At 29.7% G+C, this 21,583-nt stretch overlaps 2 protein-coding genes across 5 annotated transcripts; both read left to right on the top strand.

The window, feature by feature from the left end:
- Positions 1 to 7,743: 7,743 nt before the first annotated feature.
- Positions 7,744 to 13,248, top strand: LOC105112792 (interactor of constitutive active ROPs 2, chloroplastic-like). Of its 4 annotated transcripts, none has more exons than XM_011008641.1 (6): positions 7,745 to 7,949; positions 8,389 to 8,453; positions 9,479 to 9,586; positions 10,638 to 10,812; positions 11,077 to 12,763; positions 12,849 to 13,248. In XM_011008641.1, exons 3-5 carry the CDS (start codon positions 9,567 to 9,569, stop codon positions 12,745 to 12,747), a joined length of 1,866 nt encoding a protein of 621 aa, XP_011006943.1. In that variant the 5' UTR covers positions 7,745 to 7,949; positions 8,389 to 8,453; positions 9,479 to 9,566; the 3' UTR covers positions 12,748 to 12,763; positions 12,849 to 13,248. The 4 variants fall into 4 exon arrangements, with proteins under 4 accessions (XP_011006944.1, XP_011006943.1, XP_011006942.1 ...); XM_011008640.1 differs by having other exon boundaries at positions 8,389 to 8,464; XM_011008642.1 differs by lacking the exon at positions 8,389 to 8,453 and having other exon boundaries at positions 7,744 to 7,949; positions 11,077 to 12,751.
- Positions 13,249 to 14,776: 1,528 nt separating this feature from the next.
- On the top strand, positions 14,777 to 16,517 carry LOC105112791 (40S ribosomal protein S23). Its single transcript, XM_011008638.1, has 4 exons — positions 14,777 to 14,887; positions 15,680 to 15,835; positions 15,946 to 16,072; positions 16,154 to 16,517. The coding sequence occupies exons 1-4, from the start codon at positions 14,883 to 14,885 to the stop codon at positions 16,292 to 16,294; spliced, it is 429 nt and encodes a 142-aa protein (XP_011006940.1). The 5' UTR covers positions 14,777 to 14,882; the 3' UTR covers positions 16,295 to 16,517.
- Positions 16,518 to 21,583: the final 5,066 nt, after the last annotated feature.

Raw genomic sequence — 21,583 nt, 5'->3', positions numbered from 1 at the left:
TTTTGGTCCTTTGTTCTAATTTTTTTAAATTTGGTGTTTAATTGACCTCTAAACTTTATTACAATTTCACCCCTAATTTTATCCAATTAAACTTGTAAAAAGTGATCATGTTCCTCTAAAATTTCAATATTCTTAATTAAGCCTAAATTAAGCTTTCAAACTTAAATTTTCACTAACCAGTTCCTTAATAACATTAATTTGATCCATTAAAAGGTCTAATTAAGTCCATGCACTTAGTTAATTATTTTAGTTTTGGCCTAAATGAATTTATAAACTTGATTAAATATTTAATTAGATCTATAATTAAGTCAAATTATCTTATTAAAAATCTAATTAAGTTCTTTGATTTTTATGCAAATTCATTCAATATTCATTTAAGTTAACCTTGAATTTGCATTACCTTTCACAATTCGGTCTTTTAAGAATGCAATTGAGTTTCTAAAAATGTCAAAGATTTAGTTTGGTCCCTTTATCTCTTATTTATGCATATAAATCCCTCTTCAACTTGTTCTTGCCAACCAAATTGCTTGTATTCTTTTATTATTTTTATTTCTCAACATTTTTCTTATACATATATATATATATAAAAAAGAAAAGGATACTTTTTAAAGGAATCTAAATTTTAATTATAATAATGATGATTCAAATGAATATTAAATGACAACATTTTAAGGGTTGTTAAGGGTAGTTTTAAGTTTATTTTAATGATGTTTTAGATGATTGCTTATGGTGGTTTGGGGAGCAATTTTAATGTTATAGTTGTTCAAAGGTTGTTTTAAGGTGATTCATATAGCTTTTTTGATAGTTTAGAAAGTTGATTATGACTAAAATTATATGTAGAAGTTTAGGGGCTATTATGGTGTTTTTTTAAAGGAGGTTTAGGGGTTGTTTTAGTGGTATGTAGGGTTGTTTTGGTGGTTTAAATATATAAATAAATAAATAAAAAGGTTGTTTTGGTGGTTTAAATATATAAATAATAAAAAAAAAATAAGAAGAAGGATGAATAATTTTTTCCCTTCTCTTTATGTTTTTTTTTTTTTTGAGTGCATGGGCCCTTCTTATATAAGTGATGGATTTATTGGAGAAATTTTAAGGGAGTGTAAACTATTTTTTTATGGCTAAAAAATATCTCTAAAATATGAAATATAGTTATGTTAATTTAGATGGAAAAATTTAGCAAAACTACATGTTATAAAATTCATTATTATACAATAGATACAATTGGAAAGATAAAGACATTTTGAAATTTTATCCAATTATATAATGATATATTAGATCATTTACCTATAATTATTTTTATTAACATAGGTATCCGGATCAGTTTGTACGTACTTTAACTAATTCCATTGATCTTGACGTTAATGACTATATAACCCTTTAGTGGTTCTAAGGTTCGTGGGACTAGAATTGATGATCTTTAAAAAATAAATTCAGAATTTAACTAGTTAAATTATATCTTTCAAGGTTATTTACTGATAAAATTTTATTATGATAGCAAATTTTCATTTGTGTCCCTTATATAAAATATATATCACGTCATTTATGGATATCAAGCTTTTTTATTTATTGATAGCAAGTTGTCATGACATAAATATGATCTCAATTATATATATTCAACTCTCCAACATGTCCTTCTATCAAACCTTTTTTTTTTTTATCTAAACTAATAAAATTATATTTTCAATCAAGAAAATTTACTTGAGTTATAATAGGATAAGATACAAGAATTGATGAAAATTACCCAAATTGTTTTAAGAAGATATAAGAGTCAGAATTATTTAATCATTAAAATTTTATTTAAAATAATATATTTTTAAAAAATAAAATCACATTTTTATGTAATTTAAAGATATTTTTTAAAATGAAAAATATAATTATTTCAATTTGGATGAGTTTTTTTTTTATAGGATTGCTTATTGAAGAATTGAATATTATATAAATATATAATATATCAATTAAAAACATAAAAACATATTGAAAACTCATTCATTATATAAGAATAAATTGCTTTATTTATCAATAAGTTTTTATTATGATAACAAATCAGCATTTTGTGTCCACTATATAAGAATACATTGATGATCCCTTCGATATTATGATAAAACTAGTGTGTCCATTATATCTTTATAATATTCAACTCTCCAATAAGTCCTTTCTTGTAATTTTTTTAAATATAAATAGATGTAATTATATTTTTCATTTAAAAATACCTTTTATTTATATAAGGATACAATTAAAGAATTGATTACAAATACTCAAAATATTTTAAGAAATAATAAAAATAAGAATTATTTAACCATTAAAATTTTAACAATAAATATTTTAATTTTTTTGAAAAATTAGAATTACATTTTTATAATAAAAAAACATATAATTTTATTAATTTAGATGAAAAACTTTAAAAAAACTACATATCGATTAATTAAATATTATACAAATGTACACTAGACATAATTATAAATATAAAAATACATTAAAAACTCACCGAATTATTTAATATGTAGTTCGTACAATTACTCATCGTACAATTATTTAATATTTAACAAGTTTAGATACCTTGACCACATGGCCAGCAATTATTCGATTTTTGTGTTTTTTATTCACCAAGGTAGGCAGGGAAGCCGTAAGTCAATGGACACCCATTATAATATATTATTAAAAAATTAAAAGAGAAGGAGAATACATTGGTCACCTAGACACCGTTTGTAGATGAGAATAGTGTTTTTTCTTCTTAGCCTAAAAAAAAAAAATGCTCTTTATCATGTATTTAAGAGTAAAATAATATTTGTCTTGAGATAATTTTAGTATTTTAAAATTGATTGGGATAGGATGAGTAATTTAATTTGTGTTTAGATTGTATTGTGAATTTACAACATTATTCTTAGACTATGTTTGTTTTCTGAAATTTATTTTTGGAAAAATTATTTTTAAAGTTTTTCTGTGTTTGTTTTCTTATAAAATTTGAGAGGAAAATATTTTCTAGAAGTTGTAAAAAATTTTAAAATGCCATATTATTTGTTAATTATATCAAATTTGGTTCTCAAACTTTTGATTACTATATATATTTTGTTTTAAATATTTATTTTTCAATATCATCTCTTAAAATTTAATTTTTATATTAATTTTGTTCCTTATTTTTATAATTGTTATTTGCTTTTTCCCTATCATTTTTTATTGAAATTTTGTATTTATCAAATTTGGTTCTCATTCTTTGGATTGTTATTTATTTTATTTGAAATAATTTATAAAATGTTAATTATTATTATTTTAATTTCTTCATCTTTTATTTTTTTTATTTTTTAGATTTGATCTCTATTATTTTGATTATTATTTATTTTATTTGAGATAATTTATGAAATTATATTTTTTTCAATTTCATTCTCATTCAAGTTTTTAATTTGTAAGACTTGTTTCTCGTTATTTTAATAAACTTGAGAAAAATAAAATATTAATAAGTTATTTTCCAGCTTATTTTACATGACATAACTAAACACTGGAAAATGTTTTCCAACTTATTTTCCATTACACTACCAAACATCAGAAAATAATTCACTTTTTCAGAATTCACTTTCTAAAAAAAAACTATTTTCCAGCAAACAAATAGAGTCTTAAAAAAATCAATTTTTGAACTTCTATTCAAGGTTAATTTTATATTTTTAATTAAAAATACACGGTAAAATAATTGTTTTATTCTTAAAATAATAATAAAAAAACTCACAGGAAAATAGAGGGTTCTTTTGTCATCTTTAATATTGTTGTATAGTAAAAAGATCTTGGTATCAAATAATTTAACTTGTATGTTAAAGGGTGTTTATGTTATTTTATTGTTGGGTTTTTTTATATAATTAATTTGTTGGGGTGGGGTTAATTTGAGTATTTTAATAATTAAAAAAAATTGAAAAAGAGCCTCTCAGTCATCTTTAGATGACACGTGCAATTGATTCCAATAGCCATAAAAGTCATTGCAGGGTGACTTTAGTTTCGTCTCAACATCTCCTCTTCGGATATGTGGCATATGCACTGATTGAAGGTTTGATTTGTCATCGACAACCATTTTTTTCTTCTTTTTTTTTCCTTTCTCTTCTTTAGTTTTTGCACCCTACCACCTGATTTTTCAAGTCAACTCCTAAACTTCTATTTCTTTTTTATTGAGTCCTTGTTTTTTTGTTATATTTGTTTTAAATAATTCATGGAACTAGCTTTTTATTTTAATCTCATCCTCATTAAATTTTTTGTTTTGTCAAATTTGATCCCTATTTTTGTAGTCTAAGATAATTTTTAGAGTTGTATTTTTCTTCAATTTCACCCTTTATAAAAAAAATTTCTTGGTAGATTTCATTCACATTCTTTTTATTGGCTTTTTTTTGCTTTGCAAAATTTTCAAGAGTGGTACTTTTTTACGCAATTTAATTTTTCAATATTTAATTGGTATGGATTTGAACTTATTAAACCTATGTTGAAGATTTTATAAGTTGTAAACTTTATAAATTAAACTAGCTCCATGAGGTTTGCCTAAGATTGCTTTATTTTTTATATCATTTTTTAAGCCATTATTTTTCTTATTTCATCCTTCAATATTTACTTAATTGAAGATTGAGCTTTGTCTTCTGTTTTTTTTAATGCTTTTTATGACCTTAGTTTATCTTTTTTTTCTTTTAATTTAATTGGGTTGCCTTTGGTCTTTTTATTTGTTATTCTTTATTAAATTTATTTTTTAAAATAAATTTTATTCTTAAATTAGATAGAATTGATTTATTGAATATAAATGAATGCTTACTTCATTTTATTTTGTTCAATTTGCTTTTTAAAGATGTTGTTCTAATGAATTTTTCTTATATTATCATCTAGAATTTCATGATTAGGTTTGAATTGTCTTAACAAGATTTTTTTTTAGATCAACAATGTCCACAATGGAGTTGATAATAGGTTGCCAATGTTTTTTTTTTCCTTTTCCTTCTTGGTATAATATTGGTGACTGATTTGTTTTAGTTGATTGTTGCAAGATGTTATTTTATGGTTCATCTGCTATCATTGTCTGTAATTTAAATTATATTATTAGATTACCCGATCTTATTAGATCTAATCGAATTTAAATTAGATTATTTGATTACCCGATCTTATTAGATCTAATCGAGTTAATAACTAGAGTATCAAGTTTTTCTTACTTCTTCATAAATATTGTTATCCTCTCGGCATCTCTTTTGTGTGCTAATAAATTTTTGATCAGCTTATAACACAACACAAGTTACCGTTTTAGTAATATATTGAAACTTCTTGGCATTTTCATTTATTAGTTTTTTTTCTGTTTTTTACATTTATTTTTTTCTCAACTTTATCTTTTAACATTGGGTTAATTGAGAAATAGACTTCATAATCATAATTATTTCTTGATTTGCTTTCTAAGAAGTTATCATGATCTCATGATCTAAGTTATAAGTTTTACGAATTAGCCATGTTGACTCAGGTTTTTTTTCCTTTTATTCTCATTGATTTTTTCTATTTTATCTTTTAACATTGGGTTGATTAATAATTGAATTTTATATTTTTTATATTTTTTTGCTATGGATTTATCCCGGTCTCTTCACTTGGGTTTAACAGATTAACTCGAGTTAATTTAAGTCGTTGATTTTACTTTCAATTTAACCCTTCGACATTGAGTTGATTGAGAATTAAGCTTCATAATTTATTTTTTATTTTCTTTATATGGAGTTATCATAATTTTATAACCCGAGGCACAGATTAAGCTAACTGATTTGGGTTTCCCTCCTTTTTTTAGTTGATTTTTTTTCCATCTCATCCTACAATATTAAATTGATAGAGAATTAGGCTTCAAAATTTGTTTCAGTTTGTGTTCTAAGAGATTATCTTGGTTTTATGTTGAGGTCACAAGTTTGTTTAGTTGACCCGAGTAGCCTTTTGTGTTATTTTTATTTTTTTTATTTTTTAAAATTTTATCATTCAACAATAAGTTGATCATGAATTGAGCTTCATAATTTATTTTAAATTTTTTTATAGGATTATCTCAGTCTTATGACATAGGTTTGGAAGGTTAACCTGAGTTAACTTAACTTATTTTTTTAGTTGAATTTTATTTTCAATTTCATACTTCAACATTGAATTGATTGTGAATTTAGGTTGAATAATTTTTTATCATTTGCTTTCTATAGGGTTATCAGAGTCTCATGACTTGGATAGTAGATTTGACATGTTAATCTGAATTGATCCAAGTCAATCTAATATGTTGTTATATTAATACTTAAAAACGACGTCGTCTTAAGTTTTTTTTTTGTTAAACTATATTTTTATTGGTTATTTGAGTTTTTTTTAACCTATCAAGTTGACTAGGTCACATCAAGTTAATCCCTATATAGTTTTATTCTTTTCAACTAAAAATACATTGATAACATTTGGATATTTTTTTATGTTAACAAAAATATTAATTTGACTCGTAGCATATCACGTATAATTATCCAGTCCTCCATAATTGGTTATATTAAGTAATTTTTTAAAGTGAGAAGACCTTCATATTTAGCGGAAAGTTGTTAAATCTAAAATGATGTTGCAATAAAAATAATTATATGTAAAAATTTAAATTTATTAAAAAATCTAAATAAGGTAAATTCACCATTGATCTCCTCGCTAAACATTATTTATTGGAACAATATTTTTTTTGAATTTTATCATTTAATATATAGAATTTTTTTGTTAGAGGTTAAAATTTATAATTTATTTCAATTTATTTTTTATGAGATTATCCTGATTTTATGAACTAGGTTGACTTGATATTTTTTTTAATTTTATTTTTCAAAATTATTTTTTACGAGATTATCCTGATTTTATGAATTAGGTTGACTTGATATTTTTTTAATTTTATTTTTCAATGTTGAGTTGATTGAGAATTGAATTTCATAAGTTATTTTGACTTATTTTCTATAAGTTTATCAAAGTTTCATAACCCACGTCATAGATTTAACAAATTAATCAGAATTAACTCAAATCAATTCAATATACTATCATCTCCATATTAAGAAAAGATATTGTTTTAAATTATTTTTAGTTAAATTATATTTTTACTAGTTTTTAGGATTGCTTTTGTATCTTTTAAGCTGACCAAATCACATTAAATTTATCTCACTTGATTAATTTTATTTTTTATTAGAAGATATATTAGTAATGATGTGATATTCTTTTAATATTAAAAAAATTTAATCTAATATGTAACATAACAACACAGCAAGAGTATATGTCCTAAGTGTAAACTACATGGGTGATTGAAAACTTATCTAGTGATAACGTTCGAAAAAAAATTCCTAATATTTGGAAAAATAATAACAAGGAACACCAGCAAAGGTAGTCGTGGCAAAGAGGACGAGAGAGGTCAAAACCATTGAAGCTTTTCATGACTGTAGATTTAAGAAACTAAGCTTAGCATTCTTACACATAAAGGGCTCAAGAAAAATAAAATAAAATAATAATGTTTTTATAATCCTTCTTCTTGAGATAATGTTTCTCCAGAGTACTTTAATTAATTTGCTCTCACAACGTTCCTAATCTTATAATGGCAACTTGTATAACGGAAGGGCAGGATTCCAGATCCCATGGCCAATAAATAAATATGATTTCTTTTTTTCTCCGAGTAAAAACAATATCAGGATCTTTGAAAATAGGAGAGCGTGGGGGAGCGCGTAAAAAATAATAGCGTGGTCCACCCCTGAATAGTACCTCTCCATATATTTGCGCTGTGAGCTCTTGCTTCCGACTGACAAAATATAGTGAACACTGACAAATTACACGCAGAGAGAGTCTCGAGAACTGAGCGCACAAGCAGCTAGCTACTCTTTTACTTCACTCTCTCCACCTCCTTGTTTGGTTTATCTGCACTAGGGTTTTGTTCCCTTTTTTTTTTATCCGTTAAAAAAAGCTCCTACAAGGCAGAGAGACATCTTCTGGTAAGCCCCGAATGTGAATTTGTTCTGGTTTTGTTTTGTTACACATTGTTTAGTTATGAGTTACTTGTCATATCTTGAGGTTATTTGGTTTTTTAGAGTTTTAATGTTTGGTTTTTTTGTGAGTAAAAGTTCAAATTTTTTTCTTTTGTCGGTTCAAAGAACTTCTTCGGGTTTAGGTGCTGTCGATTCTTGAGTTGGGTTTGCTTTTTTTTGGTTCTCCCTCTTTTCTTCTTGGTAATAATGCTTCTTTTGCGTTTCTTTTTTAAAGATATCTCATTATCTAGTAAAGTTCTGCTTCCACTTGAAAAATGTGGGTGGGGCTTCTGTGGTTGGCCTTCAGTTCAGAGCCTGAAGTGTTTGCAGACTTTTGAGTTTTGAAAGTTCCTTCAAAGAAGAACCAAAGCCCTGAGTAGGTTTTTTTTTTTTTTTCATGTGACAGAGTACCCTTGGGGAAACATTTCTTTGCTTAACATAGATCTCTGTTTCAACACTCTCTGTGTTTGGGTTATTTTGAGGTAAGCTTGTTTTAGATCATTGTTTTGTAGATCTAAGCGTTTAAAACTCAGAAGAGTGAGAATTTACCATGGTCGCTTCATATGCCTTTGATAATTTGTTTTCAGTTTCCATACTAATTTACTGTTCTTCTTCTTCAGTTTTCAGTTTCCATACTAATTTACTGTTCTTCTTCTTCATCCTTCTCCTTTGGGGAGAGGGTAGTGTTTGGGGGTACAAGGGTAGTTTCTCGTTAGTCAAATCTATAATTTTGTCCAGGATTTTAAGGTTCCGAAAATGCTACAGGATTTAAGGAATTTTTACTTTTCAAATTTCCCTCCGGCTGTCCAATTTCTGGGTAATGCCATGTTTATTTACCATTATTGTTACATTATCCGTGCAAGTTTTGATTAAAAAAAAAAAACAGAGATGGTGTCTGGATATGGGGATAGGTCTCTAATACGTTTTCTTTTCTTACCTTTTGTATCTGTGCTATAAAATATTTATGTTTGTCATCAAATGGAAAAAAATTATGGTGCGTAGAGAGCGCGTTTGTCACACCAAATACACAAGTAGAAAGGCAAAAGGATTTTAATTAATAATGGAACTCTATTTTTTATATTAAAAAAAATGACACAGCAGTTTCCAAATGAACAGAGAATTTATGCTACCAACATCATTAATCTGGCTCTGGCCCATTGTTCTTTTTTTTGGAGCACAACATAAAGTGCTTGAGTGAAAAGAAAGGGATAAAAAAGGAAAGAGAAAAGAAAGTTGCAAAGATGGATTATGTAATCATGCGTGATGAGGTCTTCTGAGTACATCCTTTTCTTTGTTTTTAATTTTGTCTTGTGGTTCTGGTTGGTGGTAGTGGGGGTAGTTTCTGAGGAGTTTCTTTGAAGGCATTGTATTGTTTGTTTGTTTGTTAGGTTTTTGCATGCTTATTTGAGGTGGCTGTCATCGTTTTGAACACCACACTATCCTTCTTCTTACATACATTTTTATATACTAGATTCTCTTTTGAATTTCTTTCTCAGCCAAAGATTTCCTCAGAAGAACTGCAAGTGGTGTGGGCCAGGTGGGATTTCAAGAAGAGTACTTCTAGTGAAGAGGATAGAAGACATAATGCAGACACCAAAAGCAAAGTAATATTGTCATTTCCTTGTTACAATGTTTTTACCTGCTCTTGGTGTTTGTTTGTTTCCAGATAATCTGTTTTCTCATGTCATTAACTGAATGTGACCTCAATATTCTGTTCATGTAATGTAGACTTGCTCATCTCTGCACTGTTTTTCTGATCTATTTTCAGAAAACTGCTTTCATTCAAGTCCTTTTAATTCTATGATAATAATTACTTCTCTTTTGCAATTGATGTATTGGTGATTTTAAAGTGGATCCAACTGATCATTCAATTGAATGGACTTTGGACTGGAAAAAAAAAATTGTTACAAGGAACAGGATGATTTTTAGTATCATAACAAGAAAAGAAAGATCAGGTTCTGAGACCGAGCTAACTGAATCCAATTACAAATTATTGGTTCTACTCTGCGTTGTTATGGAAAGTGGAAGAAAGGGTACAATTAATTTGGTTTGTGACGAGGGGACTCTTGTTAAGAATTGAACATTATACTCTCTTTCACATTTTGCTTTAAGGTGACCTGTAACCCTTGTTTTTCCTTGTAATTTCGTTTTCTTTTGATTTTGGGTAAGAAACCTATTTTTTCTACCTCAACTGTCAACAAAGTTTGGCAACTATCTCGAAGGCAAATAAATTATAATAGTGAATCAGGTGAGGCATCAAGATCCAATTGGTGGGTGAATGTTGAATCCTAGCATGGTTAATCCATTCAATAGGTGGCAGGTGTTGAAATTTATCACCTAACAACACACTGATATACCCTGAATCCTAAGCATTGTTACTTAACCCATTCACGAGGTGGCAGGTATTGAAATTGTTTCACCTAATAACACTGATTTACCAGGAATTCTTGCATGGTTAATCTACTCAAGATTCTGTAAATTTACGGCCCAGCTACTGACTTATATAGCATCCTTCTTTCTTTTCTTCTTTTCTCCTTGTATTTTATCAAGTTTTGACAGTTATCTAGCATCAGTTGCTGGAACTTGGAAGTAGGTCCTTTGATTTTCATGCATATCTAACTATACTTGTTGTCATTCAACCAACTTTGAGTGCAGAACCAGCTCGTTGGAAGTGCCTCAGAAGAAATCCCCTGCAACACCTCGAACTCGGCAACTCAAAACACCTGGATCAGAAAACAACTCTGTCTCCCCAAATCCAGCAAGTAGGACCCCGAAAGACAGAAGTCCTAAAGTCACTGAACGCAGATTATCTCAAAGTCCAGCAACTGAGGTACTCAGCTACAACTAGTTCATGTTTAAATGGAACTGCATGGGGGAGTTTTTTAACAGTTGGCCATGTTAGTCACAGATGCTTATTTATATTACTCTGTTACAAGTGCCTGTCTCCCACCATTCAGGTGTTTTTAGAAACAGTTCTTTACTTTTAAATTATCACAATTGATTTTTCTTAGGAAGAAACTTTTTGTACTGATAATATTTTCATAAATTACTGTTGTTTACTCGCTTTGCTATCCTCTCTGTCTTGCGAGCCCAGAAGAAGCGCCCAAGCAGAATATCTGAATTGGAAACACAGCTTGCACAACTCCAGGAGGATCTGAAGAAGGCAAAAGATCAACTGAACGCATCAGAGTCATGGAAGAGACGAGCCCAGCAGGAAGCTGAAGACACCAAGAAGCAGCTTTTAACCATGTCAGAGAAATTTGAGGAATCACAGCAGCAATTGATGGAGCTTTCTAGTTCTGAAGATGTCCGTGTTCAAGAGCTCCGTAAAGTTTCCCATGATCGTGATAAAGCTTGGCAGTCTGAACTGGAGGCCATGCAGAAGCAGCACTCAATTGATTCTGCAGCCCTGGCTTCTGCCATGAGTGAAATCCATAGGCTAAAAAATCAGCTGGAAATGGTAGTGGAATCTGAAGCTTCCCAAACAAAACATGCAGAATCAGCATATGCTGAATTACAAGGGCTGAGACTGGAACTAACTGAAACTCTCTCCCTTGTCGAAAAAATGAAAACTGAGCTCAGTGATACCAGGGAATCTGAAGCTCAAGCCCTGGAACTTGTTAGTAAAACTCAAAAGCAATTGGAAGAAGCAAATACAACTGCTGAAATGCTGCAGGCGGATGACATCAAAGCCATGGAGGCTTACAGGTCCTTATCATTGGAGCTGGAACAATCAAGAGCTCAAGTAAAACCCTTGGAGGAACTTGTGAGTAAACTGCAAGCAGATCCAGTGAACATTTGTGGGAAAACAGTCATGAATCCTACAGGTGATGTTGAAGTTTTGCAGGAATGTGTAGAAAATGAGGAAACAAAACAGCTCAAAGCAGAAATGAACCTTTTGAAACATGAAGTAGGTCAGTTGAAATCCGCACTAGAAGCATCTGAGACCAGGTACCAGGAAGAATATATTCAAAGCACATTGCAGATTAGAAGCGCCTATGAACAAGTTGAACGTACAAAGTTGGAATCAGGCCACAGAGAGGCTGAATTGGAAGCTGAATTGAAGAAAGCCAAAAACAATATTGAAGAATTGAGGGCCAACCTGATGGATAAGGAAACTGAATTGCAGGGCATTTCTGAGGAGAATGAAGGACTGGCTTTAAAGATTGAGAAAAATCAGCCAAGTGAGAGGGAATCTGAACTTGCAATGGAGCTGAAGAAGTTAGAGCATGATCTGGCAGAGTTGAAGGCGAGCTTTTTGGTTAAGGAAGCACAGTTGCAGAGTGTAGCAGAGGAAAATGAAAAACTCTGGAAAGAAATCAAGAAAGGGGAAATGGAGAAAAGTAAGGTTAATGATGAAGCTGTTGCATTGGCAGAAACTGCAAGGGCTGCAGAACACGAGGCTCTGATGAAACTTAGTTATCTGACTGAGGAAGCAGATAGAAGTAGCAGAAGAGCAGCAAGGGTGACTGAGCAGCTGGATGCAGCTCAGGCAGCAAACACAGAAATGGAGGCTGAATTGAGGAAATTAAAGGTGCAGTCAGACCAATGGAGGAAAGCCGCTGAGGCAGCCGCTGCTATGCTTTCAACTGGGAACAATGGAAAATTTGTAGAGAGAACAGGTTCTCTAGACAACAACTATAATCCTATTCCTGGAAATATGGGTTCGCCCTTCTCTGAAGATATGGATGATGACTCTCCAAAGAAGAAAAACGGGAACATGTTGAAGAAAATTGGGGTCTTGTGGAAGAGGGGTCAGAAGTAGCCAGGTTCCGTGTCAGGTTACAATGCATTTATGGTTGTTTTATTGCTTTGACTGCTTTATTTTCGCATATCTTTTAATGCCCTTGTTCTTATTTATTGCAGGGACTGGATGGTGGCAGCTAAGTTTAATATGATGATAAATTTGTTTCAAAGACTTGAGTTCTTTTGAGGACTTCTGTATAGTTTTGTGGAAAATGATGAACTGAGGGGATCCATTTTGTTTCATCTGATGGTTGCAGTGGCTTTGATTTTCTCCACTATATCTAGTTCACTGTGTGAAGCAGTTGATCTGTGCTAGCATGCCATCAGCATGGATTATGTATTAATCAGTAACAAGTAATCTGAAAAATAGGGACACTTGTATTGTAGTATTTGAGACGATATGTTGCCGGAACTCCATTCCAAGTTTACTTTGGCTCATGAATTTGTGTTTCTTGTATTGTCCGAGACCAAGCTAGTTGTTTCGTCATTCCTTCATTGTTCTAAATTTTTGCTTGCTCGATGCCTCTGCTTGTTTTATTTCTTACAGGTATCCAATCCACCCCGCTGTATATCTCCAATAACAGCAATTATGCCATTGATCCTAAGAAACCCCCAGAGTGTTACCGCAGACAGTATCCATGAGCATGCGTACCCATGCAATCATTCTCCTTCGTACGGTGCCGACATTTCTTAGCTGCCTACGATGCGTTAAATAGAAGGTAGTTAACGCTCTGAAACTCATCAACATCCATTACAAGTGTGAAGTGAGGAATCATGGATGTTTTCATTTTAGGCAACCAATCGGGCACCTGATGTGTGCTTTACAAGGCCAAGCTTTTTGAAGACGAAGAAATGGCTTCTTGATCCAAACCTTAAACTGTGGCCAAGCTTATCACTTTGATCTCTGGCTTTTGAACTCGTCTTTCTATCCCTTTTGTCTGGTTTTTTCTTATCAAGTAATATGGGCATACATACAGGCTTGCCATGCATCCCGCATCACATCATATATCTCTGAGGAACTCAATGAATTCACATTTATGCTCGGGTCAGACTATAAAACTTATAAAATCATAGCAATTGAATTTAAATATGTAAATTCTTTTTTTTAGATTAACGTGGGTGTCCGGGCCAGCTTGCGCGCACCACGACTAATCCCACGGGCCCTGAAGTTAATGACCATGTAAGCCTCCAGTGGCCATCATATGAGCAACCAAGGACTCGAACCTGAGACCACAGAGGGAGCAAACCCCTTGATCCCAAGTCCTTACCATTTGGCCACCATCTAGATGGTTAAAAATATGTAAATTCTTAATACCATGGGAGGTTGTAATGACCAGATTCCAGGCTCAGTTTGTGAATTGAATTGGTCAACCCAGATTAATTTAAAAAGCTTTTTTTCAAAATGTTAAGAACGAATATAACTGGATATGATCGATTTCAATTTATTTATTTATTTTAAAAAATAACCTAATTAATAATTGGATTAATGGGTCACCAAATATACTATAATGGATGCATCATCATCATATATGACAATAATTTAAATTAAAAAAGAAACAAAAGGAAAGGTGAAATTGCTTTCCTAAACTATGGCGAAATTAATACCTACGGAATTATTTAAATATAAAAATTTGTTTAAGATTATATTCAAAAAATAAATTATTCTCTATATTGAATTAACTTTTTTCAAATTTAAAATCTGAATGGTCTTCTTTATTGAAATTAGATTAATTATAATCAACTCAAATATGTAGTATGTTTTTTTAATTTAGTTGTTATAATTATAAATATAAAGGTTTGTTTTAAAATATTTTAAAAATAATTACTAATTATAATCATTTTATTTTTTCTAATTCTAAAAAAAGAAGATTATTTTCTGTCATAAAAGAATAAGGAAATGCTCTTTTCCCGTTTTTATTTCTGCCGGAAAACAAATTAACTTTTATGGGCCGATAAACAAGGCCGAAAATAAGTCCAACAGGTGCTCATAAGAGAAATAAACCATGCAGAAACAGCCCACTGCTATCTTTCTTATATATACACAGCGTACACTTCTTTCTTAGGGTTAGGGTTTTATTCAGCAGCAGCGGCAGCTCCTCCCCCTCTTTAGCTTTCAGAACCCTCCTCGCCGTCGAACAGCTTATCTCAGTAACCATGGGGTACGCTTCCTCTCCTCGATTCTCACTCTCCTTCAGCAACACTCTGTTACTCTACTGTTCTTGACTCTGGGATGTTTAGAGCTCCTATTTGTTTTGCATCTTGTATTTTTTGGTATCTTAATTAATGTTTTCTCATACTAACGGCATGCTTGGTAGCTGAGAAAGTTGAAGATGGGGAAGAGTTGAAAATCTTTTTAAGTTTTAAACCTTAAGCCATGCTATCGGCTTATGAAAATATTGCCACGTGATGTTTAGTGTATTCCATTGTATGTTGAAACGAGTTTTAGTCATGGTGGATGCCATCTCCGTGTTTTGTTTCTGAATTAAATTCTGGTATTTGTAAATTGGATTATGTGTAGGCTATGGAGCGATTAAACAGTAATTTTGTTTGAATTAAAAATTTATTAGGCTGTTCAATGTTTTGGTATTTGAATCTAGTTTAATTACTCCCTTTGACCTGTTAAATTTGAATCCATTTCTATCAACTTGAAAATGCATTGGTGGGATCTTTCCTGCCCTCCCAGAAGGCCGAGTCATTTTATTTTATTTTTTTTGAATAGAAACGAAATTAGCTGATTTGCTGGTTAGGGATGTGAGGTTGCATACCATATCAAATTTAATGACCATAAGTGGTCTAGAACTAGCATTACTTGTATTGTGCATTGTTTCCTGGTGAGATTACTGATATGGAAAGTTCCCTTCCTTTTGTGCGTAACTTTTTTAGTGATTTTGGACAGTGTTTGGGTGTTCTCTGTTTAAATTTGATGGTTTTTTTTGTCTTCTGAATTACAGTAAGACACGTGGTATGGGAGCTGGTCGCAAGCTTAAGTCCCACCGCAGAAGGCAGAGGTGGGCTGACAAATCTTACAAGAAGTCTAACCTTGGCAATGAGTGGAAGAAGCCATTTGCTGGATCATCTCATGCCAAAGGCATTGTTCTTGAGAAGATGTAGGGCTGCCTTATCGTATTTTATATGTTTTCATTTTTTGTTTTCTTCAACGCCAAAGTTTAAATGCTAATCTGTGTCAATCTGTACCATTGGATGTCTATATATACAGAGGTATCGAGGCCAAGCAGCCTAACTCTGCTATTAGAAAGTGTGCTAGGGTTCAACTAATAAAAAATGGGAAGAAGATTGCTGCTTTTGTTCCAAATGATGGTTGCTTAAACTATATTGAAGAAAATGTGAGTACTCTTTAACTGATTTGGATTATTTATGCTCCCTTTGTGTTTCCTGCTAACCTAGAAGATAATTTGTTCTTGTAGGATGAGGTGTTGATTGCTGGATTTGGACGTAAAGGTCATGCTGTTGGTGATATTCCTGGTGTTAGATTCAAGGTTGTGAAGGTTTCTGGAGTCTCACTTCTTGCACTTTTCAAAGAGAAGAAGGAGAAGCCAAGGTCTTAAGTTGTCAATGGAGAGATTGTCGTTTTCCAATGCTTATTGTTAGTCTTTTTGAAAAATGGGAATGGCTCTAGTTTGTTATTGAGTGGATTTCGCGAACACTGTTTGATCTGCCTTTCAGTTATTGTATTCAATTTCTGGTTAAGTTTTCAGTCTAAGATTATCTCTGCTGATGCACGCAATATTTATTGGACTTGTGTATTCACGAAAGATGATGGTTTTTTAATTGGAAAGCTAATTTTTCTCTTAAAAATAAAAGATATATATAATCGTTTTATTTTTGACCTTTTTATTTAGGATTAATTATAAAAACTCTTTTTTAGTTTACTCAATTTTCTCTCCGTTAAAAAGTCTTTTTAATTTTTTAGTTTTTTAAATCTATTCTTGGGAAAATTTATATTAAATTATTTCTAAAATTGCTATGAAATTTATATACACCCCCTCGAAGAATCCGGTTCTCCAGTGCATCGCTTTGGTTTATGACAGAAAATCTAGAGACTTAGGGTCAGGACTAGAATTTAGAAACTGGGGATAGCAGTGCAAACTGGAGATAGCAGTACAGTGCGCAGTTAGATTTGGAGAGCACTAGAAAAAATTGAGTTCTTGTAACCAAAGATACATGTATTTGGTTGGTTCCAAACGAGTAAAGGGAGAGATCAATTAAAAACACTAGATTAGCTACTTGATTTGGTTCAGATCTCATAAGAAGAGAGAGAAATTGAGATGGAAGAGAAAGAAATCGTGTCTAAAAAGAGAGAATTCTGATTTGTTGATTGTGGGAATTTTTGATATATTTTTGTGAGGATATTTTATCTCTCAAAAAAAAAACATGAATAACTTTAATATTTTTATATCTTAGATAATACTTATAAGAGTGGAAGGTATTCAAGTACAGTACAAATAAAATTAATTATCTATGTGCTAAATGATAGTTTAATAGTAATAATTAAAATATAATTGATGATCGATGAATCTGTAGTGTTTTTTTATTTAGAATAGATTGTATATTATATATGTTTGAAATCTCTTATAAATTTCACAATTAGAGAAGCTATTTATATATTTTTAACAAAAATCAAATGTTTATAACCTTACAGTCCCACTAATGGCTTAAACAGTTGTCTGGTTTCAATTGGTTAAGCCAACTAATCGACTAATTTCTGTAGATTCTCTAAGTATTTATAATAAATGAACAAGTGGTTGCCCATCTCATTTGTTTAATCCAAACAATTATCTAGTTCATGTAAATTTCTAAGTTTATTAGTTTTAGCTTAGGTGAGTTAATAGAATTATCTATTAGGTTTTTAATCAATCTTTTTAAGTGTGTATAATGAATATGTATGTATTTATTTTAATTTGTTCTATCAACGTTAGATACATATATTTATATAAAACACTAAAATAAAATTTAAATCTAAGTCTTCAAGATGATTCAATTTTAGATCTTTTGATTTCTTTATAAAATCTTTCATGTTTATTGATATGATATTTGTTTAAACATGTTTAAAATCTATTCTCAACTAAAGATATTATTAGTCTAATTTTCATATTATTGTTATTATCAAAATATATATAAGCATATAAATGTATGATCTAAAGATTAACAATATCTTCTTCTTCTTCTTTTTATAATGACAATTAATATGTAACTTAGATATGAAAAAAATGTCTCCCCCTATCTTTTGCAATGCTGTACATAAGAAATATTAACAATTTAGCATAATCTAAGTAAATATAAAAAGATTGTATTTTCAATAATAGCTTATGCATTAAAAAAATTGAATATCCTTCTTAACTATTTACTATATGCATAATATTGAAATACATTTCCTCTTTTTTTGCAATTTACATATCATGTATACCCCCTTGTTCATTAACAAAAACATATAATAGAGAGATAAATATAAGTAAATAAATAATGAAAATCATAATAAATAAGAAGTTTATTACATAATCTTCAAAACACAAATATTCATTATAAATAAAAATGAATAAAAACATGAAAAACAATAGAATGCAAATATGTTTGTTACAAATTCTAGGATGGTAAATAACAAGAAAAGAGATTAGCTATCATCATTTTTGTCTCCATCACATTGCCAACTATATTCTCTTATGTCTCCTATATGTAACATATATGTCTTGAAGCTGTGTTAGATGGTTGCCCATCTTAGATCTCCTAGTTGAAGTTTATTCATGTGAGAAAGCAAACAATTATGTTTCAAACATTGCCTAAAGCTCACCATCATTACCAACATGTTGTTTCTCTTTCTTATCATGCTCTTCCTTAGCATGAGCCCTAATTTGGTCTCTAGATATCCAAGAACAATCTTTATTTAATATAAATTTCTTCTTAGTGAGGGTTCTATTGTTTATCATCATTAATATCGAATAAAGTGTCTTATCCATAACAATTAATAATATTTAAAAATAGTAGTTAAATACTAACCATAATAAAGGTATTCGTGCTTTTGATCATGTGCCATAATTAAATTTCTCATCATGATGTAAGGTAGATTAATCGAATGATCTTTAATTATATAATCAATTAAGCGTAAATTTATAAAAATCACTTCATCAAAATGTCTTTTTTAAGGCAAAATACTTTGTGCTATTATCCTAACCAAAATTCTAGGTCTTAAGAGCATGTCTTGACTCTTAATTGTTTTCTCCCAAAAAGAAATTATATTTACATATATGCAATACAATAGCATCATTATAGACAAATTTTTCAATTATACATATTACTTTAATTTTAAACACTCCGAGACATTCATTACATTTATACTCAGTATTTCACTTAGAGTTTTGCAATCACGTATAATTGGTTTGTCTTGTAAACTACTAAATATCCTAAGCTTAATATTAATTCTCATAGTTGTAAAGAACATCTTAATCAATTTTAGATATATGAGTTTTTTCATATAGAAACCTATAGTTTTAAATATATCATCAATACCAAAGCACATAGATCATTTCTTAGTCATCTTTTAATAGAAATATAAAAAAACGTAGAAATCTTTAAACATTATCACCTTGATAGGATATTAGATCATTGACCCTTTTGCTAGTCTTTTTTGCTATACAATTCAACTTTTATTTAGTGTTTTCTTGGTGCCATCATTTATTAAACTTCAAGAAGTAACCTAAAAAGGTGTTTAATTTTATGAAATTTAGCGGATTTTGAGAGGAGAGTTAGGTGAGTTTTAAGAGTTTTAATTTTGGATAAAATAACAGATGTATTTATACTATCTAGCAACTGATTAATCTATTATTTGGGTTAAATTTAATTGGTTAAGACCCAAAATAAGAATTTACTAAACTTCTCTTTTGATCATTTTTTTTTACATTAAAAATGAAGGTTTTTCATGTAAAATTTTTGTTCAAAACACAAAGAAATCAAAGAGCAAAATTTTAAAAATTTGGGCAGTAGTTTTACCGCTACTCCTTTGATTTAATCGATCGATCAATTGATCTAGTTATATGAATGGTTGACCAATTCATACAATTTTTTTTATTTAATCTTTTAATGGCGTTTTATGAGTCAAAATATACCTATATATCCATCTTCTAGACTAACAAACTTGACTCCAAAATATATATGCTGAAATGGTATACATTTCATTATATAAATATGTCCAATTTATTTCCAATAATACATACATACAGAAACAAAACCTTAAATATCTTTAGTATTAATAAAGCTAAATTCCTTCTTATTTCACAAAAGCATTCTTTACTTAAAGACTTTGTCAAAGTATTTGCTAATTAGTGTTATGTGCTCATAAACTAAAGTACAATATCTCCTTCAGTCATGTGTTTTGTACGTTAGTGTTATATAGGATTCTTTGAAAGGCTTATTACATTAGTGTTATCACATTTAATAGACTCATGATCAAACTTAAATTCATAGTTTTTTTAAGGCTTGTTTCATTCCTAATATTTGAGCACAATAATTATCCGTCACAATATACTACGCTTTGAATTATTGATAAGGCTATAGAGTTTTGTTTCTTACTAGCTCTAGATGCTAGACTATTACTTTTTTTATTTACTTTACACTCAACAAAATTAACACCCAAATAGATAATGAAACTCAAATTGCTTTCTTTGAGATATCACAATCCTATATCAATTGAAGCATACAAGTAACAAAAAATATGTCTAATAACATGAACATGGGATTTTTTACAACATGCTTGAAAACATGAATATAGAAAAATACAAAACATAATATAGGGTCTTCTTGTAGTTAAATATAAAAGTAAACATATCATATCTCAATATTTGGTGATGTTTATATTCTTACTATTTTTATCCATATTAAGCTTTTTTGGTGTTCACATGGGTGTGTCAACTTCTTTGACATGTTCCATCCTAATTTTTTTTTTTTAAATCATTGATTTCCTTGCTTTAATTGATGAATATATCATCATTTGTTTGTTTGATTTGTAATCCAATAAAACTGTTAAATTCTCTCATCATGCTTATTTTAAATGTCTTGCATGCACTTTATAAAATCCTTACAAAAAATTTTATTAATGATACCAAATATAATATTATCAAGAGAGATTTGCACAATAAAGATGTTTTTACCTTTTCTTTTAGTAAAGATTGTTATTTTAATTTTGCTAATGTTGAAATTATTTTTAATAAGAAAGGTGTTAAATCTATCAAGTCATACTTTATGTGCTTGTTTAAAACCGTACAAGGTCTTTTTAAGTTTAAAAACATGATTAAAAAAATAAAAATTCTCAAAACCTTGATGTTGCTTAACATATATTTATTGCTTGATAAAATCATGAAAAACAAATACATTTTTAACATCCATTTGAAAAAGTATAAAGTTGGCATAATATGCATGGGCAAAAAACATCCTAATTGATTATAATCTAGTTATTGGTGCAAGAGTTTCTTTATAATAAGTATCTTATTCTTAATTATAACCTCTGACAACTAGTCTAACTTTATTTTTAATAATTGTTCCATGTTCATCTACTTTGTTTATGAAAACCCACTTTGTTCCTATGATGGATTGATTGTTAGGTCTAAAGACTAGTTTCCACATATTATTTCTTTCAAATTGGTTTAGCTCATCTTACATGGCTAAGATCCAACTATCATTATTTTTTGCTTCAAAAAATGATTTAGGCTTTATATGTGAAACAAACGCAAGATAACTATTTATATTTCTAAAATATACGTTAGTCTTAGTACCTTCAAAAGGATTGCTAATAATTAATTTGGATGGTGAAAGTTTACATACCTTAGCTTTTTTAGTGGCACAAAGGA

Source organism: Populus euphratica, unplaced genomic scaffold, assembly GCF_000495115.2.
Source record: "Populus euphratica unplaced genomic scaffold, PopEup_1.0 scaffold365.1, whole genome shotgun sequence".
NCBI classification, from domain to species: Eukaryota; Viridiplantae; Streptophyta; class Magnoliopsida; order Malpighiales; family Salicaceae; genus Populus; species Populus euphratica.
This window is presented reverse-complemented; position numbering and strand designations above follow the sequence as displayed.

Bases quoted from the DNA above. Each gene is read 5' to 3' on its own strand.
- LOC105112791 (XM_011008638.1), top strand. The intron at 15,836-15,945 runs GTAGGGCTGCCT...CTATATATACAG, and splicing joins GGCATTGTTCTTGAGAAGAT to AGGTATCGAGGCCAAGCAGC. The intron at 16,073-16,153 runs GTGAGTACTCTT...TTGTTCTTGTAG, and splicing joins TAAACTATATTGAAGAAAAT to GATGAGGTGTTGATTGCTGG.
- LOC105112792 (XM_011008642.1), top strand. From the start codon at position 9,567: ATGCAGACACCAAAAGCAAA. The intron at 9,587-10,637 runs GTAATATTGTCA...CTTTGAGTGCAG, and splicing joins ATGCAGACACCAAAAGCAAA to AACCAGCTCGTTGGAAGTGC. The intron at 10,813-11,076 runs GTACTCAGCTAC...TTGCGAGCCCAG, and splicing joins CTCAAAGTCCAGCAACTGAG to AAGAAGCGCCCAAGCAGAAT.